Below are 16,242 nucleotides of genomic sequence, written 5' to 3' on the forward strand. Positions count from 1 at the left end.
CGACTGGTTGTTGAAGGCGGGCTCGCCCCAGACAGTCGTCAGCCACCTCCAGACTACGGCCGACCTCCTGCACATGCTGGGGTTCTCCATCAATGTGCCGAAGTCGCACCTGTGTCCCTCCCAGAAGCTCCTCTTCATAGGAGCGGTTCTAGACTCTGCGCAGTTTCGGGTTTATCCTCCCGAACAGCGGGTTCGGGATATTCAGGCTCTGATTCCGATCTTTCAGCCGTTATCCCAAGTCTCGGTCAGGTTGACGCTGCAGCTTCTGGGTCTGATGGCCTCCTGCATCCTTCTGGTGCATCACACCCGATGGCGGATGTGGGCTCTGCAGTGGAACCTGAAGTTTCAGTGGGCCCAGCATCAGGGAACTTGTCCGACCACGTCTTGATCTCGGAGGGCACTGCAAGACAGTTGCAGTGGTGGCTCTCGGACCGCGATTGGGTCAGCGGCAGATCCCTCTCCCTACCCCAACCGGAACACGTAGTTGTGACGGACGCGTCCCTCCAGGGCTGGGGGGCCACATGGGAGAGGCGGAGATCAGAGGACTCTGGTCTCCGGCGGTGTCCCGGCTCCATATCAACCTTGTGGAGCTGCGGCGATCCGGCTTGCACTGAAGGCATTCCACCCCTCTGTCCGGGGGAGTGTAGTGCAGGTGTTCACGGACAACACCACCGCCATGTGGTACTCCAACAAACAGGGCGGGTGGGGTCGTGGACCCTATGCCAGGAGGCTCTGCGCCTCTGGCAGTGGCTGGAACATCAGGGCGTGACCCTGGTGGTTCAACACCTTGCAGGTTCCCTGAACGCCAGGGCGGATTAACTCAGCCGTCGGTGCATGATGGATCACGAATGGCGTCTAAACGCTTCTCGGTCTCTTTCAACAGTGGGGAGAGCCTTAGTTAGATCTATTCGCCACAGAAGAGAACGCGCTATGTCATCAGTTCTGCGCGTTGGAATTTCCAAGGCGCCACTCGCTCGGCGACGCTTTTCGTCGCGAGTGGAGTTGCGGTCTGTTGTTCGCGTTTCCGCCTATACCACTTCTGCCCAGAGTGCTGAAGAAGATCAGGAGCGACCGGGCCCAAGTCATCCTTGTGGCTCCGGACTTGGCACGAAGATACTGGTATCCCGAGCTACTCAGCATGTCAGTCGATCCCCCGGCCTCTTCAGGAGGACCTTCTGTCGCAGCAGCAGAAGGGAAGGTCCTCCACCCGAACCTGTCCAGCCTCCACCTCCATGCGTAGAGAATAAGCGGCGAAAATTTCTTCTGTTCTTTATCGAGAATGTGGGAAATGTCATCACTCACAGCCTTCTCAAATGTAAGTACCTGAGATGGTACCAGATGAGTGGGTGGGTAAAAGGTGGACTTTTGTCTTAATCCTGTATTGATGTCTATGGGTTCCCCTACCTCATTCTTATCCTTAAAGAAGAAATGTAGTCTCACCTTGCGGGAAATGTTAGCCATCTCCCAGTTTGTTTTAAAAGGATCTCCATTCGTTGTTGTGACGAATCCGAGTCCTCTATTGAGAACCTGTTCCTCCTCTGCACTCAGTACCTTAGAGCTGAGATTTATAACTAGTCCTACTCCGTGCTGGACCCTGCATGTCACCTGGAATGGTGAGTGATGGCAATCCATACAATTTTTGTATATTCCATTAGAGTCTTGGATAGTTATAGTATTTAGGTTCTTTTTCACCAGACCTCGGGATATAAGTAGTTTTTTCATACGTTTATATTGGGGCTGCATATCCCGCCGTGTCTATAAATTTTTGTACAAACAATTAAATACAAGAGTCTTCGCAATTCAAAAAACGAAACTCAATGGCTGCTTTTAAATAAAGAGCAGTCTTGTCTTAATCCGAGCCCAGGCACCTATTTGTTTGTACAATGATTGATTGTCCAGCCCGGGACCGTAGGACAAAACCCCTTTAGTGTAAAAAGTGTCTATAAATTTGGCCTCTGACCCTTCGCAATGTATAGTGTGTTTTAGGCTCTCTCGACTGTCACGCCTGGGCTCTCCTCCGTCAGGTAGTCGCGGGGGACGCTGACAGTCTCGCTGCCCGCCCGTCAGCCGCTCTGTCTCCGCCTGGTCAAATCAGGAGAGTCCTCTGCTTCATGCAGAGTGCCTCCCCCTCAGTCCGCGGCCGCACTCGGTGCTCCAATCCTCACCGCTGCACCTTCCTCCACTTCACAGCTCACTCAGGAGGATGACCCAGCTTTCCAGTGGCACTCGGTCTGTGTTTATACCAACGCTAGGTCGGATAGGCAGGATCAGCGTACAGGATTGTGCGGGGCTAGTCGGAGGTGATCAAGACACGACCACCATCTTCGCTGGCCAAGCCACGCCCAGTAGTTTGGGTTTACAATGGATTGTAAACCGCGTTTTCCTAATGCCCTCACAGAATTCAGGGTAGTTCATGGGATCTGTCAATGAGAAATACCCAAACCCATCTCCCCTCCATCTCTCCTTCCAAATGAAGAATTTTTAAATTGGCTGGTCTGGCTATTAATATGATAGCCTAATGGAAATAGGATGGATGCACTGCTCAATAGGTTATATGATGGTAAACAAGTTATTTGAGTTTCAGGTGCACCGGAAGGCGGCGTCGAGGGTCCTACGACGTCTTAATAATCAATTTGAAAGTGAGACTAGATGGGATCTAGAATCCTCCCTAACGGGCACACACTTTGTTGTCTTCTAAATGAGGAAGACTTCCACTCCTGTTCGTTGTTTAAAGTTCGTATTTTATTTCATGATATTCTTAAAGTTCAAAGATGCATGATTTGCAACATTATATATTGTATTCTTGATTATTTTCACAGACTGAATATATTCTTCTGGCAATGTCGGTACTTAGTTACCAATGCATTATTAATATGATAGCCCCATTATTCTTATTGACTGCTTTCGTTAAGAGAATTTCATACACCTGACCTCTTTTGATTTGCATAATCTTTGTTTTTAAAGTGTGCCTCCTGCAGAAGGGCTATGTCTCCTCAGTCTTTCATCCTGTTCCAAGACCTTTGTCTCTTAACTTGGTGACTTAACCGCTTAGCGTTAAATGATATTATATTGGGAAATGAAATGGCCAAATATCTGAAAGAAACAGGTTAGTATTAGATTCCTTACCTTAGAATATCCCCAGGCGTCAGACTGGATCCGGAAAATTTTGCGTAGCAGTACCCCTACGCGTCGGTAAGCGTTGCCTGTGGCTCCGCGTCTGTCGTCGGCGCCCGGATGACGTCGCCGGAGTACTTAGACGCCGCCCTCACGCACTGACGTCAGTTCTTTTTCCGCCCCAGCAAGCGCAGGTCCGGAGAAAGTGGTACCCTTTAGTCACTTTTTGACTAAGCTTTTCCGATCCTTTTTGGATCAGTTTCGAGTCGTGCGACTCCATCAGTGCCGGTAAGGATGCCCGGGTTGATGCCCTGTGCCGACTGCAACCGACTGATTTTGGTTAGCGACCCCCACCACCAGTGCCTACATTGCCTGGGGCCCGACCACGATGACAAGTCGTGCCCCGACTGCCGGGCCTTGACGTCGAAGGCTAGACTGGAGCGGTCCCGTAAGCCCCTCGAACTCCGGCAGTCGGCCCTGCGTCGGTCGAGGTCCCGGTCCGGAAGGAGGTCGAGGGGCCGGAGTCATCACAGCTCGGCGAGTCGACACCACTCGTCGTCTAAGTCCTCAGGTAAGAGGCACAAGAAGTTGAAGAGGCGACATCGCTCTTCTGACTTGCCCGACGCTCGCCACCACCCATGCGGCTCCGCCGAAGCCGCAGGCGTCGCGGCCTGCTCCATACCCGCCGGTCCCTGGGCAGAGCGCGACGCCGGAGGAGATCAACGCCTTCCCCATGGCCATGAGGTCGCTCTCTCCTCCGTCGGGTTCCGCGGCGCCTTCGGGCCCAGCGGACCCGACTGGGAGCCCAAGCGGGCCAGGTGCCTCAGCCCCGGCGCCGTCGGCGACTTAGTTCCCGACGCCGTACGGCCCCACTGGATCCTGTTACGGATCCGGGGTGCCGCAGGTCGACCTTACGACCCCGCCGGCGATGACTCCTAGGGTGTCACCCCCGGCGCTGCCCTCGGATGACGCCGTCCCTGGTCCAACCCTCGGTCCGGATCAGGCGTCAGAGCGGCGTGTCTCGATGCCGCATTTGGCGCCGGCCGAAGAGGAATTCTTTGAGGATCTGGGTCCAACCTTTATCCCTGAATTTCAGGACATGGACGACGAGGGAGACTGGGGGGGTTCTGAGGACCCGCTGGCACGTGAGTGCCAGTCATATGAGGACTGGACACAGGAACTAGGGGAAGCCAGTGGCCCGGATACCTCCCCAGACACTGGTTTTGTCTCCCCTCCTACCGTGGCTACGGAGTAGGTGGCAGCTTATAGTGTGGTGCTGATGAGGGCAGCCAAGGCCTTGGCTCTTGAGCTCCCCGTCGCAACAGTGAGGTCCAACATCCTCACAGAGGTCCTTAAACCGTAGATAAGCTACCCAGAGCCTCTACTGCCGTTTAATGAGGCTCTCACAGACGTCCTGTTGGGCACTTGGTTCAGGCCCACTACAGGTCCTCCTGTAGATAGGAACGTTGCTAGGCGCCACCACCCAGCCCCGGGCGACCCTAGTTTCTTGTCCACCCACCCCACCCCGAGAGTCTGGTTATCCAGGCCTCTACCTCCCAATCGGGCATTCCCGACGGCACCACCAGATCGGGAATCCAAGAGGTATGAACAGTTCGGAAAGAAGATGTTCTCCTCCCTTTGTTTGGGGTTGCGGTCAGTCAACACCGCGTGCCTCTTGGGCCGTTACACCCACTCTCTGTGGGATACGGTTGCGGCCGTGCTGCCTGAGTGCCCAGAGGGAGCCCGGGCGAAGCTCGCTCAAGCCCTTGCGGAGGGAAGGGACGCAGCGCGCTACTCTATCAGATGTGGACTGGATACCACGGACTCGCTAGGAAGAGCGATTTCCACATCTGTGGCGGTTTGCCGCCCGCCTGGCTGAGGTCTGCCAACTTTTCGGCCGATATCCAAAACACACTTATGGACATGCCGTTCGATGGCAGCCACCTCTTCGGTGGCAAGGCAGATCATGTGCTGGAACGCTTAAGGACTCCAGGGCTACGGCCAAGTCCTTGGGCCTGTCGCCCCGCGCCAGCAATCTTCTGCCAAGTGCTCCATTCGTGGCCACGGAAGGGGGTGCTCCCATACGTCCTGCCAGCCACGGGTCGCAGACTAACATTCAGCGCGGTGGCGGACGTGGTTACTGTTGCGGCGGTAATAGGGGACAACGGCATGGCCAGTCCACATCCTCCCCCGCAGCATCCGCCTCAAAGCCTTCCTAGTCCGAGCTTTCAGGCCCATTTGACGCCAGTGGGGGGCAGGGTTCGCCATCACCTCCTCCACTGGTGCTCCATCACATCGGACAGGTGGGTGTTGCAAATTGTCCAAGGGGCTTCTCCCTCCCCTTCGAGGCGACCCCTCCAGCCATGCCACTGCAGTACCACCGCGTGTCGGGGGATCACTTGCAGCCTCTGCAAGAGGGAGTTACGGCCCTCTTGGGCAAGGGGGCCATCGAGCGCGTTCCTGGGCCAGAAGTAGGGTGTGGTTGTTACTCCCACTACTTTCTGGTTCCCAAGAAGGGCAAAGGGGGCCTATGCCCTATCTTGGACCTCTGGAACGACAACTGCTTCCTCCGGAAGGAGAAGTTCAAGATGGTAACTTTGGCTCAGGTCTTAGCTGCCTTAGACCCGGTAGACTGGATGGTAGCGTTGGACTTGTAGGACGCCTATTTCCACATCCCCGTCCTGCCGGCCCACCGGCGCTACCTGCGGTTCACGGTAGGCCACGAGCACTTTCAGTTTACCATGCTCCCCTTCCGCCGTACCAGCGCCCCACGGTGTTCACGAAAGTGATGGTGGTGGTCGCAGCTCATCTTCGCAGGTTAGGGGTTTCAGTCTTCCCCTACCTCGACGACTGGTTGTTAAAGGCGGGCTCTCCCCAGACAGTCGTCAGCCACCACCAGACTACGGCCGACCTGCACCTGCTGGGGTTCTCCATCAATATGCCGAAGTCGCACCTGTGTCCCTCTCAGAAGCTCCTCTTCATTGCAGCCGTTCTAGACTCGGCGCAGTTTCGGGTTTATCCTCCCGAACAGCAGGTTCGGGATATTCAGGCTCGGATTCCGATCTTTCAGCCTTTATCCTGAGTCTCGGTCAGGTTGATGCTGCGGCTTCTGGGGCTGATGGCCTCCTGCATCATTCTGGTGCATCACGCCCGGTGGCGGATGTGGGCTCTGCAGTGGGACCTGAAGTTTCAGTGGGCCCAGCATCAGGGCAACTTGTCCGACCATGTCTTGATCTCAGAGGGCACTGCAAGACAATTGCAGTGGTGGCTCACGGACCGCGGTTAGGTCAGCGGCAGATCCCTCTCTCTACCCCACCTGGAGCACGTAGTTGTGACGGACGCGTCCCTCCAGGGCTGGGGGGAGGGGGGCCACATGGGAGAGGCGGAGATCTGAGGCCTCTGGTCTCCGGCGGAGTCCCGGCTCCACATTAACCTTCTGGAACTGCGGGCGATCCGACTTGCACTGAAGGCATTCCTCCCCTCTGTCCGGGGGAGTGTAGTGCAGGTGTTCACGGACAACACCACCGCCATGTGGTACTGCAACAAACAGGGCGGGGTGGAGTCATGGACCCTTTGCCAGGAGGCTCTGCGCCTCTGGCAGTGGCTGGAACATCAGGGCGTGACCCTAGTGGTTCAACACCTGGCAGGTTCCCTGAATGCCAGGGCAGATAAACTCAGCCATCGGTGCATGATGGATCACGAATGGCGTCTGAATTCGGACATGGTGCAAGGCCTCTTTCAGCAGTGGGGAGAGCCTTGGTTAGATCTATTCGCCACAGAAGAGAACGCGCAATGTCATCAGTTCTGCGCGTTGGAATTTCCAAGGCGGCCCTCGCTCGGAGGCGCTTTTCGTCACGAGTGGAGTTGCGGTCTGTTGTACGCCTTTCCGCCTATACCACTTCTGCCCAGAGTGCTGAAGAAGATCAGGCGCGACCGGGCCCAAGTCATCCTTGTGGCTCCGGACTGGGCACGAAGATGCTGGTATCCTGAGCTACTCAGCATGTCAGTCGATCCCCCGATTTGTCTGCCTCTTCAGGAGGACCTTCTGTCGCAGCAGCAGGGGCCGATCCTCCTCCCGAACCTGTCCAGTCTCCACTTACATGCGTGGAGATTGAGCGGCGGCAGTTGAGGCCATTTGACTTGCCTCCTGAAGTCTGTAATGTCATTCTGGCAGCCCGGCGTCCCTCCACAAAGTCGGTATGCGCCTGCAGGTGGAACAGATTTGTGGCATGGTGCACAGCAAAGGCTGTGGATCCCCTTTCTGCCCCTCTTTAAGAGGTTCTCCTCTTTCTCATGCCCAGCAGGGTTCTGCTCTGGGCACTCTAAAGGGCTACCTCTCTGCCATTTCCGCCTTCTTAAGGCTCCCTTATCAGCCCTCTTTGTTCAAGTCTCCGGTTGTAAATAGGTTTTTGAAGGGCATCACTCATATGTTTCCTCCTGTTCCTTTCGTGATGCCTCAGTGGGACTTGAACCTTGTTCTGACTTATCTGATGTGCTTTCCCTTCGAGCCACTTCATAACTGTCCTCTTCGTCTCCTTACTCTTAAGACTGCATTCCTGGTTGCCATCACCTCTGCCAGGAGAGTGAGTGAGCTCCAGGCCCTTTCTTCTCAACCTCCCTACCTTTCGGTCCATCCAGACAAATTGTGTTACGGACGCGACCCTCTTTCCTGCCCAAGGTAGTCACAGCCTTCCACATCTGGCAGTCCATCACCTTGCCCACCTTCTTCCACCGTCTGGACCCAAAACGTGCACTCTCATATTATCTGGATCGCACACGCCAGTTCCGGGTGGATGACCAACTCTTTGTTGTTTACGTGGGTGCTAAGAAGGGACGGGCGGTGCACCAACGGTCCATTTCTCGATGGGTCATCTTGTGCATCAAGGCTTGTTACTCTCTGGCTAAAAAGGAGCCTCCTGTGGGGCTACTTGCCCATTCCACTCTGGCCAAGGCGGCTACTACTGCCCTGGGTCGGTGAGTCCCCTTGCAGGACATCTTTCAGGCAGCTACGTGGGCCTCGCTGCACACGTTCGCAAGATACTACTGCCTGGACAGCCAAGTCAGGAGAGAGGGCTTTTTCGGCCGTTCCGTTCTCCAAGACTTTCTGGTGCGATCATTGGTTCGCAGACCCACCACCGGGTTGGTATTACTGTGGTATCTATTCTAAGGTAAGGAATCTAATACTAACCTGTTTCTTTCAGATGCACGAGTTACTTACCTTCGGTAACGATATATCTGTAAGAAACAGTAGTTAGTATTAGATTCCTTACCGCCCCACCCATCCTCCCTGTTCTGCGAACCAATATTTAGGGTTAAAGTCATCCCCTTTCAAGGCCCTAGTTTTCATGGCACCAGTGTTGGTTTTTATCATGGCTCTGCGTTTCTGGCGCGGAAAAGCTGTGTATAAGAACTGACGTCAGAGCACAAGGGCGGCGTCCAAGTACTCCGGCAACGTCATCCTGACGCTGACGACGAACGCGGAGCCGCAGACGACGCCTACCGACGTGCAGGGGTACTGCTACGTAAAATTTTCCGGATCCAGTCTGACGCCTGGGGATATTCTAAGGTAAGGAATCTAATACTAACTACTGTTTCTTACAGATATATCGTTACCGAAGGTAAGTAACTTGTGCGTTAGGAGTGAATTATATACAAGAAAAATAAAAGAAGAGATGATACATAAAAGTGGAAGACAGGAAAAGAAAGAGGAAGGAAATAATGCATAAAGCCAGTTAAACAAAAACACAACGCAAAACCTGTTCCCCCTACCCGTATTCAGGAACCTAGTAGTGAGAAGAAGAGTTCCATCTTCTCCAAGCACCTTCCCCAATGCATATTTTAATTCACTACAGATTTGACCATCGTTACTGACCTAGTCAATCAATTAGAGTTTTATAGCGTAGCTACTCACCCGTGAGGGTCTCAAGGCACTGTTGCGTAGTGTACTTTCAAATTTGCAGTTTGGCTACAACCTTCCTTAAAAATCAATTTTGTATAAACTTCAAGTTGTAGCCCTACCCTGTTTTTCTGCTTGATTTTCCTGTTTTGTCTGCTTTATTGTCCCTCTCATATCTGGGGACACTTTATCTGAATCACAGCATTGTGTCCGGATCAGGGATGCTGTCATTCATGACCCTTCAGTGATTATGTACTGTGTCCCATTCCAGCCCATTAGCTCCAATCAAGTTTTTCTCCTCATCCCTTATATCTTCCTTATGAAGCCCATTGTCTTTCTCTCTCAGTATACTGTATGCACACTTATTCTCCTTAAGGTTAATTGGCCTGCCGGTTTTAGATTTGAGCCTTTTTCCTTGTTGCAGCTTCATTTAACTTTGTCCAGTTTTGTATGAAAGTTACTTGAGTTTTCTCTTCCTGAGGACTGACTTTCCATAATATCTCTCTCTTCCATCAGGCTATGTGCAAGCTATCCTCAGGAACTAATCGTACCAGCTTGGATTACTGACAAAGAATTGGAAAGTGTTGCCAGCTTTCGATCCTGGAAACGCATCCCAGCAGTGGTGTACAGGTGAGGGATTTGTCATTATCCTTATTATGTACTTTGTCAAGGGAGAACATATTTGGTCACGTACGTCTTATGTTACCACAAAAGCTCAATTCAAATACTGCTGATTCCGAAACAAGCGCTACTGATAAGGAAAATGAAATAAAGCTTGAGATCTCCCTTCTTTTGGAATGTCACAGAAAAGAGGCAACAGGTGAAAGGGCGCACAGCTAGTGATTTAGGCTATATTAAAGTTACAAATAGCTCCAATTGCTACTAGGCAGAATAGGGAGGTTACCTGTCTCCCTAACTAATACCCTGATTCCAGGTAATTGAAATGATTCAAATTTCCTGCCGAGCAAATAGTATATATATTGTTTACACTCTCAAACACCAAAGTCACAATGTTCATAAATTGTCCGTTAGCCAGTTAGACACCAGAATCCTGGTATAGTTTGATCCGTGTTTATTTTCAATTCTACTTCACACGATTCAATTATTCTATTCTATCATCAGATTCACAATATTCACTGTAGTCAGATCAGCCTTATGAGCAGGTCAGCCGACACGTGTTTCGTTGTAAAAACAACTTCATCAGGGCTGCAAGCCAAAAGAGTAAAATATAAACTTTTATACATAACTAAATGCACCTAATTGTACAATATTGAGAAAGTATTATTGTTAATTAATCTAACACCTCCTAGGTGAAAGTAAAGGCACATAGTTCCCAATACATTAGTGTCTCAAAATTAAAAGGGTGTGATTCCCGGTGTCAAGTAATGGTACACATCAAAAACTTTCGGGTCTATCGCCTTCAGTAAAGGGCCTGTAAACGTATACATACATTAAACTGTTTATATCTCAGGTTTTACAAACTGAAAATTACATCAGGCATTTTCTCATTATTTAAAATCTCTGGAGCGGTATTAGGAAACCCCCCGCTCTGTCCTGATAATCACCGCCATTCTAACCCCACTCAGGTAGGTAAGCTATTAGCTATAGTAGTGAGACTTAATTATATAGGGAGTATATGAGAGCAGCTTATTTCTATGTTAGTATATAAACCAGTCTACTCAAAGTCTTTAGACCTGTGGTCCACAAAGCGGACTCATTTTTACAACTAACGGTGAAGCTCTGTTACCTTTCTATTATTCTCGGTATCAGTTCAGTAGCGTAGTCCTTCAGTTTCTTTTAGATTTATTTATACGTTAATTCAGCAGGTTCTGTAAAAATAAGAGGACGTGACTATACGTCTATGTCCTTGGTAAATGAGTGTTGATAGTTTTCATATCAAACATTATAGCTTACCGATCAAGCCGCTGTGGTTCACTAATATCTCCTTTGAACGCGGTATCAGTTTCTGTATTTCAACTATAAGAGAGTAAATTGAAAAGTCGAACCTTACCACTATATTCTGTGTTGTGGTTAACAGTTTAAAAACGTATTTACAACTGTTATTACAATAGTACTCACCTCATATGAAAATCTTAGTCTCCTTTCTCACGTATCTCTCGTATCTTTTTTGTTTATTCTCTTATTTATATATCAAAATCTATAGAAAAAGTGTTATAAGAACAATTTTAGATCTCTATTCGTTATATTGTCTAAGATATCACAGTTTATTAAAGGCTTAATAGAGGCTGTTACACTCACCTTGTAAGAGTGTCTATCTTCTCTTACATCTTCCTGTGTTCTAAGTTACCGGCGTCTATTTCGAGCGCCATCTTCGCTAAGTAGATGTGTATCCAGTCTGTACCGCGTGTTACTGTATATTATGGCGGCCATCTTGTGTAAGTAGTAACGCGGTTTAATGCGCTACTTTGAAAAACTATCTACAGATAGTTTTGTTCGCCATGAATTATTTATTTACACTTATTTGTGGGCTGATATTTATTGTCTGCGACAGGAGTAAATTGAATAATATTATTTTCATAAATATTTACGAGAGAATTATTCAACACGTTAAATTCCATTTATACCTCGTGTAACAGGAATTATTTTTTTACATTTCGAAAATATCATTATACCATTGTGGCTGTTTTAGTTTTATGCTATCCGCATAGCAGTAGATACCAGAACCTACTTGCGATATATATAACCTCTTTCCGCCATATTGGAGTGGTTAGTCTATCAGTATAATTCAGTGGTAAAGAAAATGAAAAAGAATTTTATAGTATAAAGTTAGCGTGGCGGTGACCTCCAGTGTCAAAGCTGTCGGTACCACATACCATTCCATTACAGTTTCTACTTGTAATAAGATGCTGATCACAACAACATAGGGGGATTAAAGGCAAAAGCAGAAGTATTATCACATCTTATCGAATTTCACAATATGTTAAATACCAATAGTATATAACAAATTAAAAGAAATGTTTTCTATTCACTGATAGTTTCATTATCTTAATGATCACCTAAGTAGTATTGAAGCTCAGAATCTATGTTAAGACCATCTTCAACTGCTCGAAGGACCATAATCCATCTTGCCTCTCTGCGTCTTAAACTCAGTAGCCTGTTTCCACCCCGTCTATCTAATGTCACTTGTTCGATTCCATGGTATAAAAATGTATGCCTTACAGTATCATTACCATTTTGAATCAGATGTGAGGAAATTGGATACCTGGTATCACCAGTCTTAAGTGCTCGATAGTGTTCGATCATACGGTCTTGAGTTTCCTCACAGTACTGCCTACGTATATTTTACCACATAGGCAAGCAATAACATATATAACATACGGTGTTTCACAGTTAATGAAAGATTCAATACGGAATGTCCCAGTATTATTATATTCAAATGTTTGCACTTTCCTCATTGCCCATCTGCATGAGCTGCAGTTTCCACAATGATAGAATCCTTTCGGACATGTCCGAAGCCAGTCACTTGGAAAGTGTTGCCAGCTTTCGATCCTGGAAACGCATCCCAGCAGTGGTGTACAGGTGAGGGATTTGTCATTATCCTTATTATGTACTTTGTCAAGGGAGAACATATTTGGTCACGTACGTCTTATGTTACCACAAAAGCTCAATTCAAATACTGCCGATTCCGAAACAAGCGCTACTGATAAGGAATATGAAATAAAGCTTGAGATCTCCCTTCTTTTGGAATGTAGCAGGGATGTCAAATATAAAGAAAGATGATCATTTGCTCTGTATTGACAATCAAACCAAAATCTCAGATTTTCAGAACTGGGCCGTTGTTCCACTTTCGGAAGATTTCTGATAGCTTCTTCTAACCACTGATTCAAAACTTTGTGACTCCCCACTGATTCCGTTCCTCTCAAAAGTGACGAGCAGGGCCACATATGAGTATCGCCCATGTGCTTTTTAGTTCTTTTGCGCCTTGAGACGTGGATCTGGAGCTCTTCGCATCTACTTATTTTTCATTTCTTTTTTGTCAAAATTCTCAGCATTACAGTGCTTTGCTCGTCAGACCCTACATCATAGTACATGGTGTCTATTGGAATAATCAGTTGCTGCTTTCTGTAAGCTTATCAAACTAATAGGAACATTGTCTAATCATGGCACTGTAAGCATACATAACAAGTCACCATTTTCCCCGAAGCCTCCCCATTTTCCCCACCCCACCACCCATCAACTAGCGGCACTTGGGAATAGGATCTAGTGTTCAAGGATGCGGCTGGTAATTTGTATCTATTATCGTTCGATATATTGTCTGTAGAGAGGGTTCTCAATCCACCAGTGATCTTCTAGGCTGGACAGTATTAGAATTGCAAGAGATGGAGAGCCCTTGTTTGGATTTAGCATGCATACACCGGGAGACCTTTGGTGAGCTAGGGGACAGCGGGCCCCCAGGTATATTCAAACTTTTTAAAGTTGTCAGAGCGATTGTCTGCCATGCGCTACATTGTGAGAGCCTGCCATAGTCGGTGTGCCGTTCCAGGCAGCAGCCAACGCCACTTTTGCAGCGCTAAGCCCTAGCCAAAGTATGGACCAATCGCCCACGGTCTGGTGCTTGAGGGTGTCTTTGCACAGTCCTAAGAGTGTAAAAGCCTGGGTCATCCAGGATTGAGTATACCAGAATGTCTTTGCTCTGGGCTAGTTTTTCTGTCCAAAATAGGCGAATTTTAGGACAATTCCACCAGATGTGCCTAAAGTCACCCAGTATTTAACAGCCCCTCCAGCAGAAGTCTGAGGTGTTGTGGAAGATTTTCCGCAGTTTGGTAGTATACTGGTACCAATCATATAGTACTTTATAGTGGGACTCTCTTATCCACATTGAGAGATTGAGACTAGGTTTTACTCCCCAGAGCCAGCCCACTGTGGTTCAGAAATGAAATGCCCAAATACCCGCTCCCATAAAGCCATATGTTTCACGCCAGAGCGGGAGCGGAGGCCTCCATGCTGGTTCTAACTAGAGCGTGCAAGGAGGGCACCAAATGTCCCCTTCAAAGCAGTCTGGAGGCGCCGGCAAGCACCTCCACCCCAGCCCAGTACACTAAGTCATGTCTGGGAGGTGGTCACACCTTCCTGTGACAGGAAACCTTTTGTTCTACCTTCCCCTGCTCAGCTCAGCATCAGTGGAGGGGGCAGAACTGTGTCTGTGGTCGGCAGCAGCACTAGTTTGGTGACAGACCCTGCAAAGCTGTTACCAGGAGTACTAGGGGCATCCCGAAGGAGTCCCCCAGTGCAAGGAATCATACCCCAACACCGGTAACGTTGTTGGGATAGAATTCCAACATATTTGATATAAAACTTGCCCAGGTTCGGCGCAGACACTATATATTTAGCCATTGCGTAATGATGCATGGCCACTATATGTATCAAAATGGCTGCCACACTTACAAAGCCTGGATAATCGACTCTGGGGTTTACAGGGGGTGTCCTGCTCATGCAGTACACCCTCACACTTACAACCTAGCACCCTGCCCTTAGGATTGAAAGACCTGCCTTAGGGGTGACTTATAGGTTTTTAGTGTAGTCACCTCGATATAAGCAGTATCCCAGCCAGACTAGTAAAAAAAAAAACGTACTGACACCAGCAAAAAGTGGGGGTAAGCATGAAAGCAGATCCTACTTTCCTACATGTACCAACTTTGAGAAAGGACATATACACAGATGCTGGAATGCTTTCTCCCCCTACTGTGGCCACAGAGGAGGGAGCGTCCTTTGCTATGGTGGTGTGGACAGGGGCTGAGGTCCTTGACCTTAGTTTACCCTCAGTGGCAGTCAAGACAAACATCTTTATAGAGATGCTGCAACTGAACGGGGCTGCTTAGCCCCCCACCGCACCCCCCTTCATCCGCGCCTGAAGAGCCTCACGGGTGAGTAGTGCGCTTACAATTCCTTGATTGATTGATTGAACGTCTGACTTCTCGATCCTCTCTTATGACCGTGCCCTTTGATGGCTCCTGTCTCTTCAGCGCTGGAGCACTTTAAGGACAGCAGTGCTATGGCCAAGTCCATGGCTGTTTCATTGGCCCTTCGTCACCCTTAATCAGCCATTCACTCCATTGCTGGCCACGGTTGGGGTGTACATCTGGGTCATTACCCATCCAGCCACAGGGGCGTGCAAGCTTTTCTACTTCTGCGAGGCTGTGGATGCGATCCCTGTCATCCCTGTGGGTTGGGTGGCCAGCAGTCGTATCAAACCACCAACGCCCCATCAGCCTCCAAACTCTCCTCGTCTGCCTGCTTACCATCATAGGAACTCAGTGGGAAGCAGGATTCACCATCACCTGTCTCACTGGCAAACTGACGGAGGTCCACTTATCGCTTCTCTACAAGGAAGTGGCAGCTCTTTTGGCCAAAGGAGCCATAGAGAGGGTGCCTATGCCAGAAATGGGTTGTGGTTGTTATTCCTCCTACTTTCTGGTGCCCAAGAAGGATGGAGGCCTTTGTTCTATCCTAGATCTGCTCTCAACTTCTTCAAGAAGTTCAAAATACTCCCTCTAGCTCGAGTCCTATGTGCCCTGGAGCAAGGAGACTGGATGGTAGCTTTGGAGTTGGACGCCTATTTCCATATCTCTGTCCTCCCTGCCCACAGACATTTATCTGCAGCTCACGGTAGGCCACGAGCACTTTCAGTTCAGTGTGCTCCCTTTTGATCTCAATAGTGCCCTTCAGGGGTTTACCAAGTTTATGATGGTGGTTGCAGCTCATCAGCAGATATCAGGGGTGCCAGTTTTTCTCTAGCTTGACGACTGGCTGTTAAAGGCGGGCTCGTCCCAGGCTGTCGTCTCCCACCTCCAGACTACAGTGGACCTCCTGTATTCGTTGGGGTTCACTATCAATGTGCGAAGTCACACCTGACTTCCTCCTCGGATGCTTCCTTTAATCAGAGCGGTTCTGGACACAGTGCAGTTTTGGGCCAATCCTCGATAAACAAAGAGTCCAGGATATTTCCGGCTATAATACTGATGTTGCAGCCTCTATCCTGGATTTCGGTGAGACTGACTGAAGCTTCTGGGCCTCAAGGCCTCCTGCATCCTGCTGATGACACGTGCCCATTGGCATATGCAGGCTCTGCAGTAGGACCTGAAGTTCCAGTGAGCGCAGCATCAGGGGACTCTCTCCGACATGGTCCAGACCCCAGAAGGAACTGCAAAAGTTCTGCTGAGGTGGTTAACAGACTGTGATTGGGTCAGCAGCAGACTCCCCTCCCTTACTCA

The 16,242-nt window shown here is 49.4% G+C and overlaps 1 protein-coding gene across 18 annotated transcripts in view; it reads left to right on the forward strand.

Moving 5' to 3' along the window:
* MTMR3 (myotubularin related protein 3) overlaps nt 1-16,242 on the forward strand; it is a 1,335,997-nt gene that overhangs the window by 667,127 nt on the left and 652,628 nt on the right. For all 18 annotated transcript variants that reach the window (XM_078667211.1, XM_078667215.1, XM_078667214.1 and 15 more), the window contains one exon: nt 9,527-9,640. In XM_078667211.1, the coding sequence (XP_078523337.1) occupies nt 9,527-9,640 (114 nt within the window). The remainder of the gene's footprint in view (nt 1-9,526; nt 9,641-16,242) is intronic.

This window comes from Lissotriton helveticus, chromosome 11 (genome assembly GCF_964261635.1).
Source record: "Lissotriton helveticus chromosome 11, aLisHel1.1, whole genome shotgun sequence".
Lineage (NCBI taxonomy): Eukaryota > Metazoa > Chordata > Amphibia > Caudata > Salamandridae > Lissotriton > Lissotriton helveticus.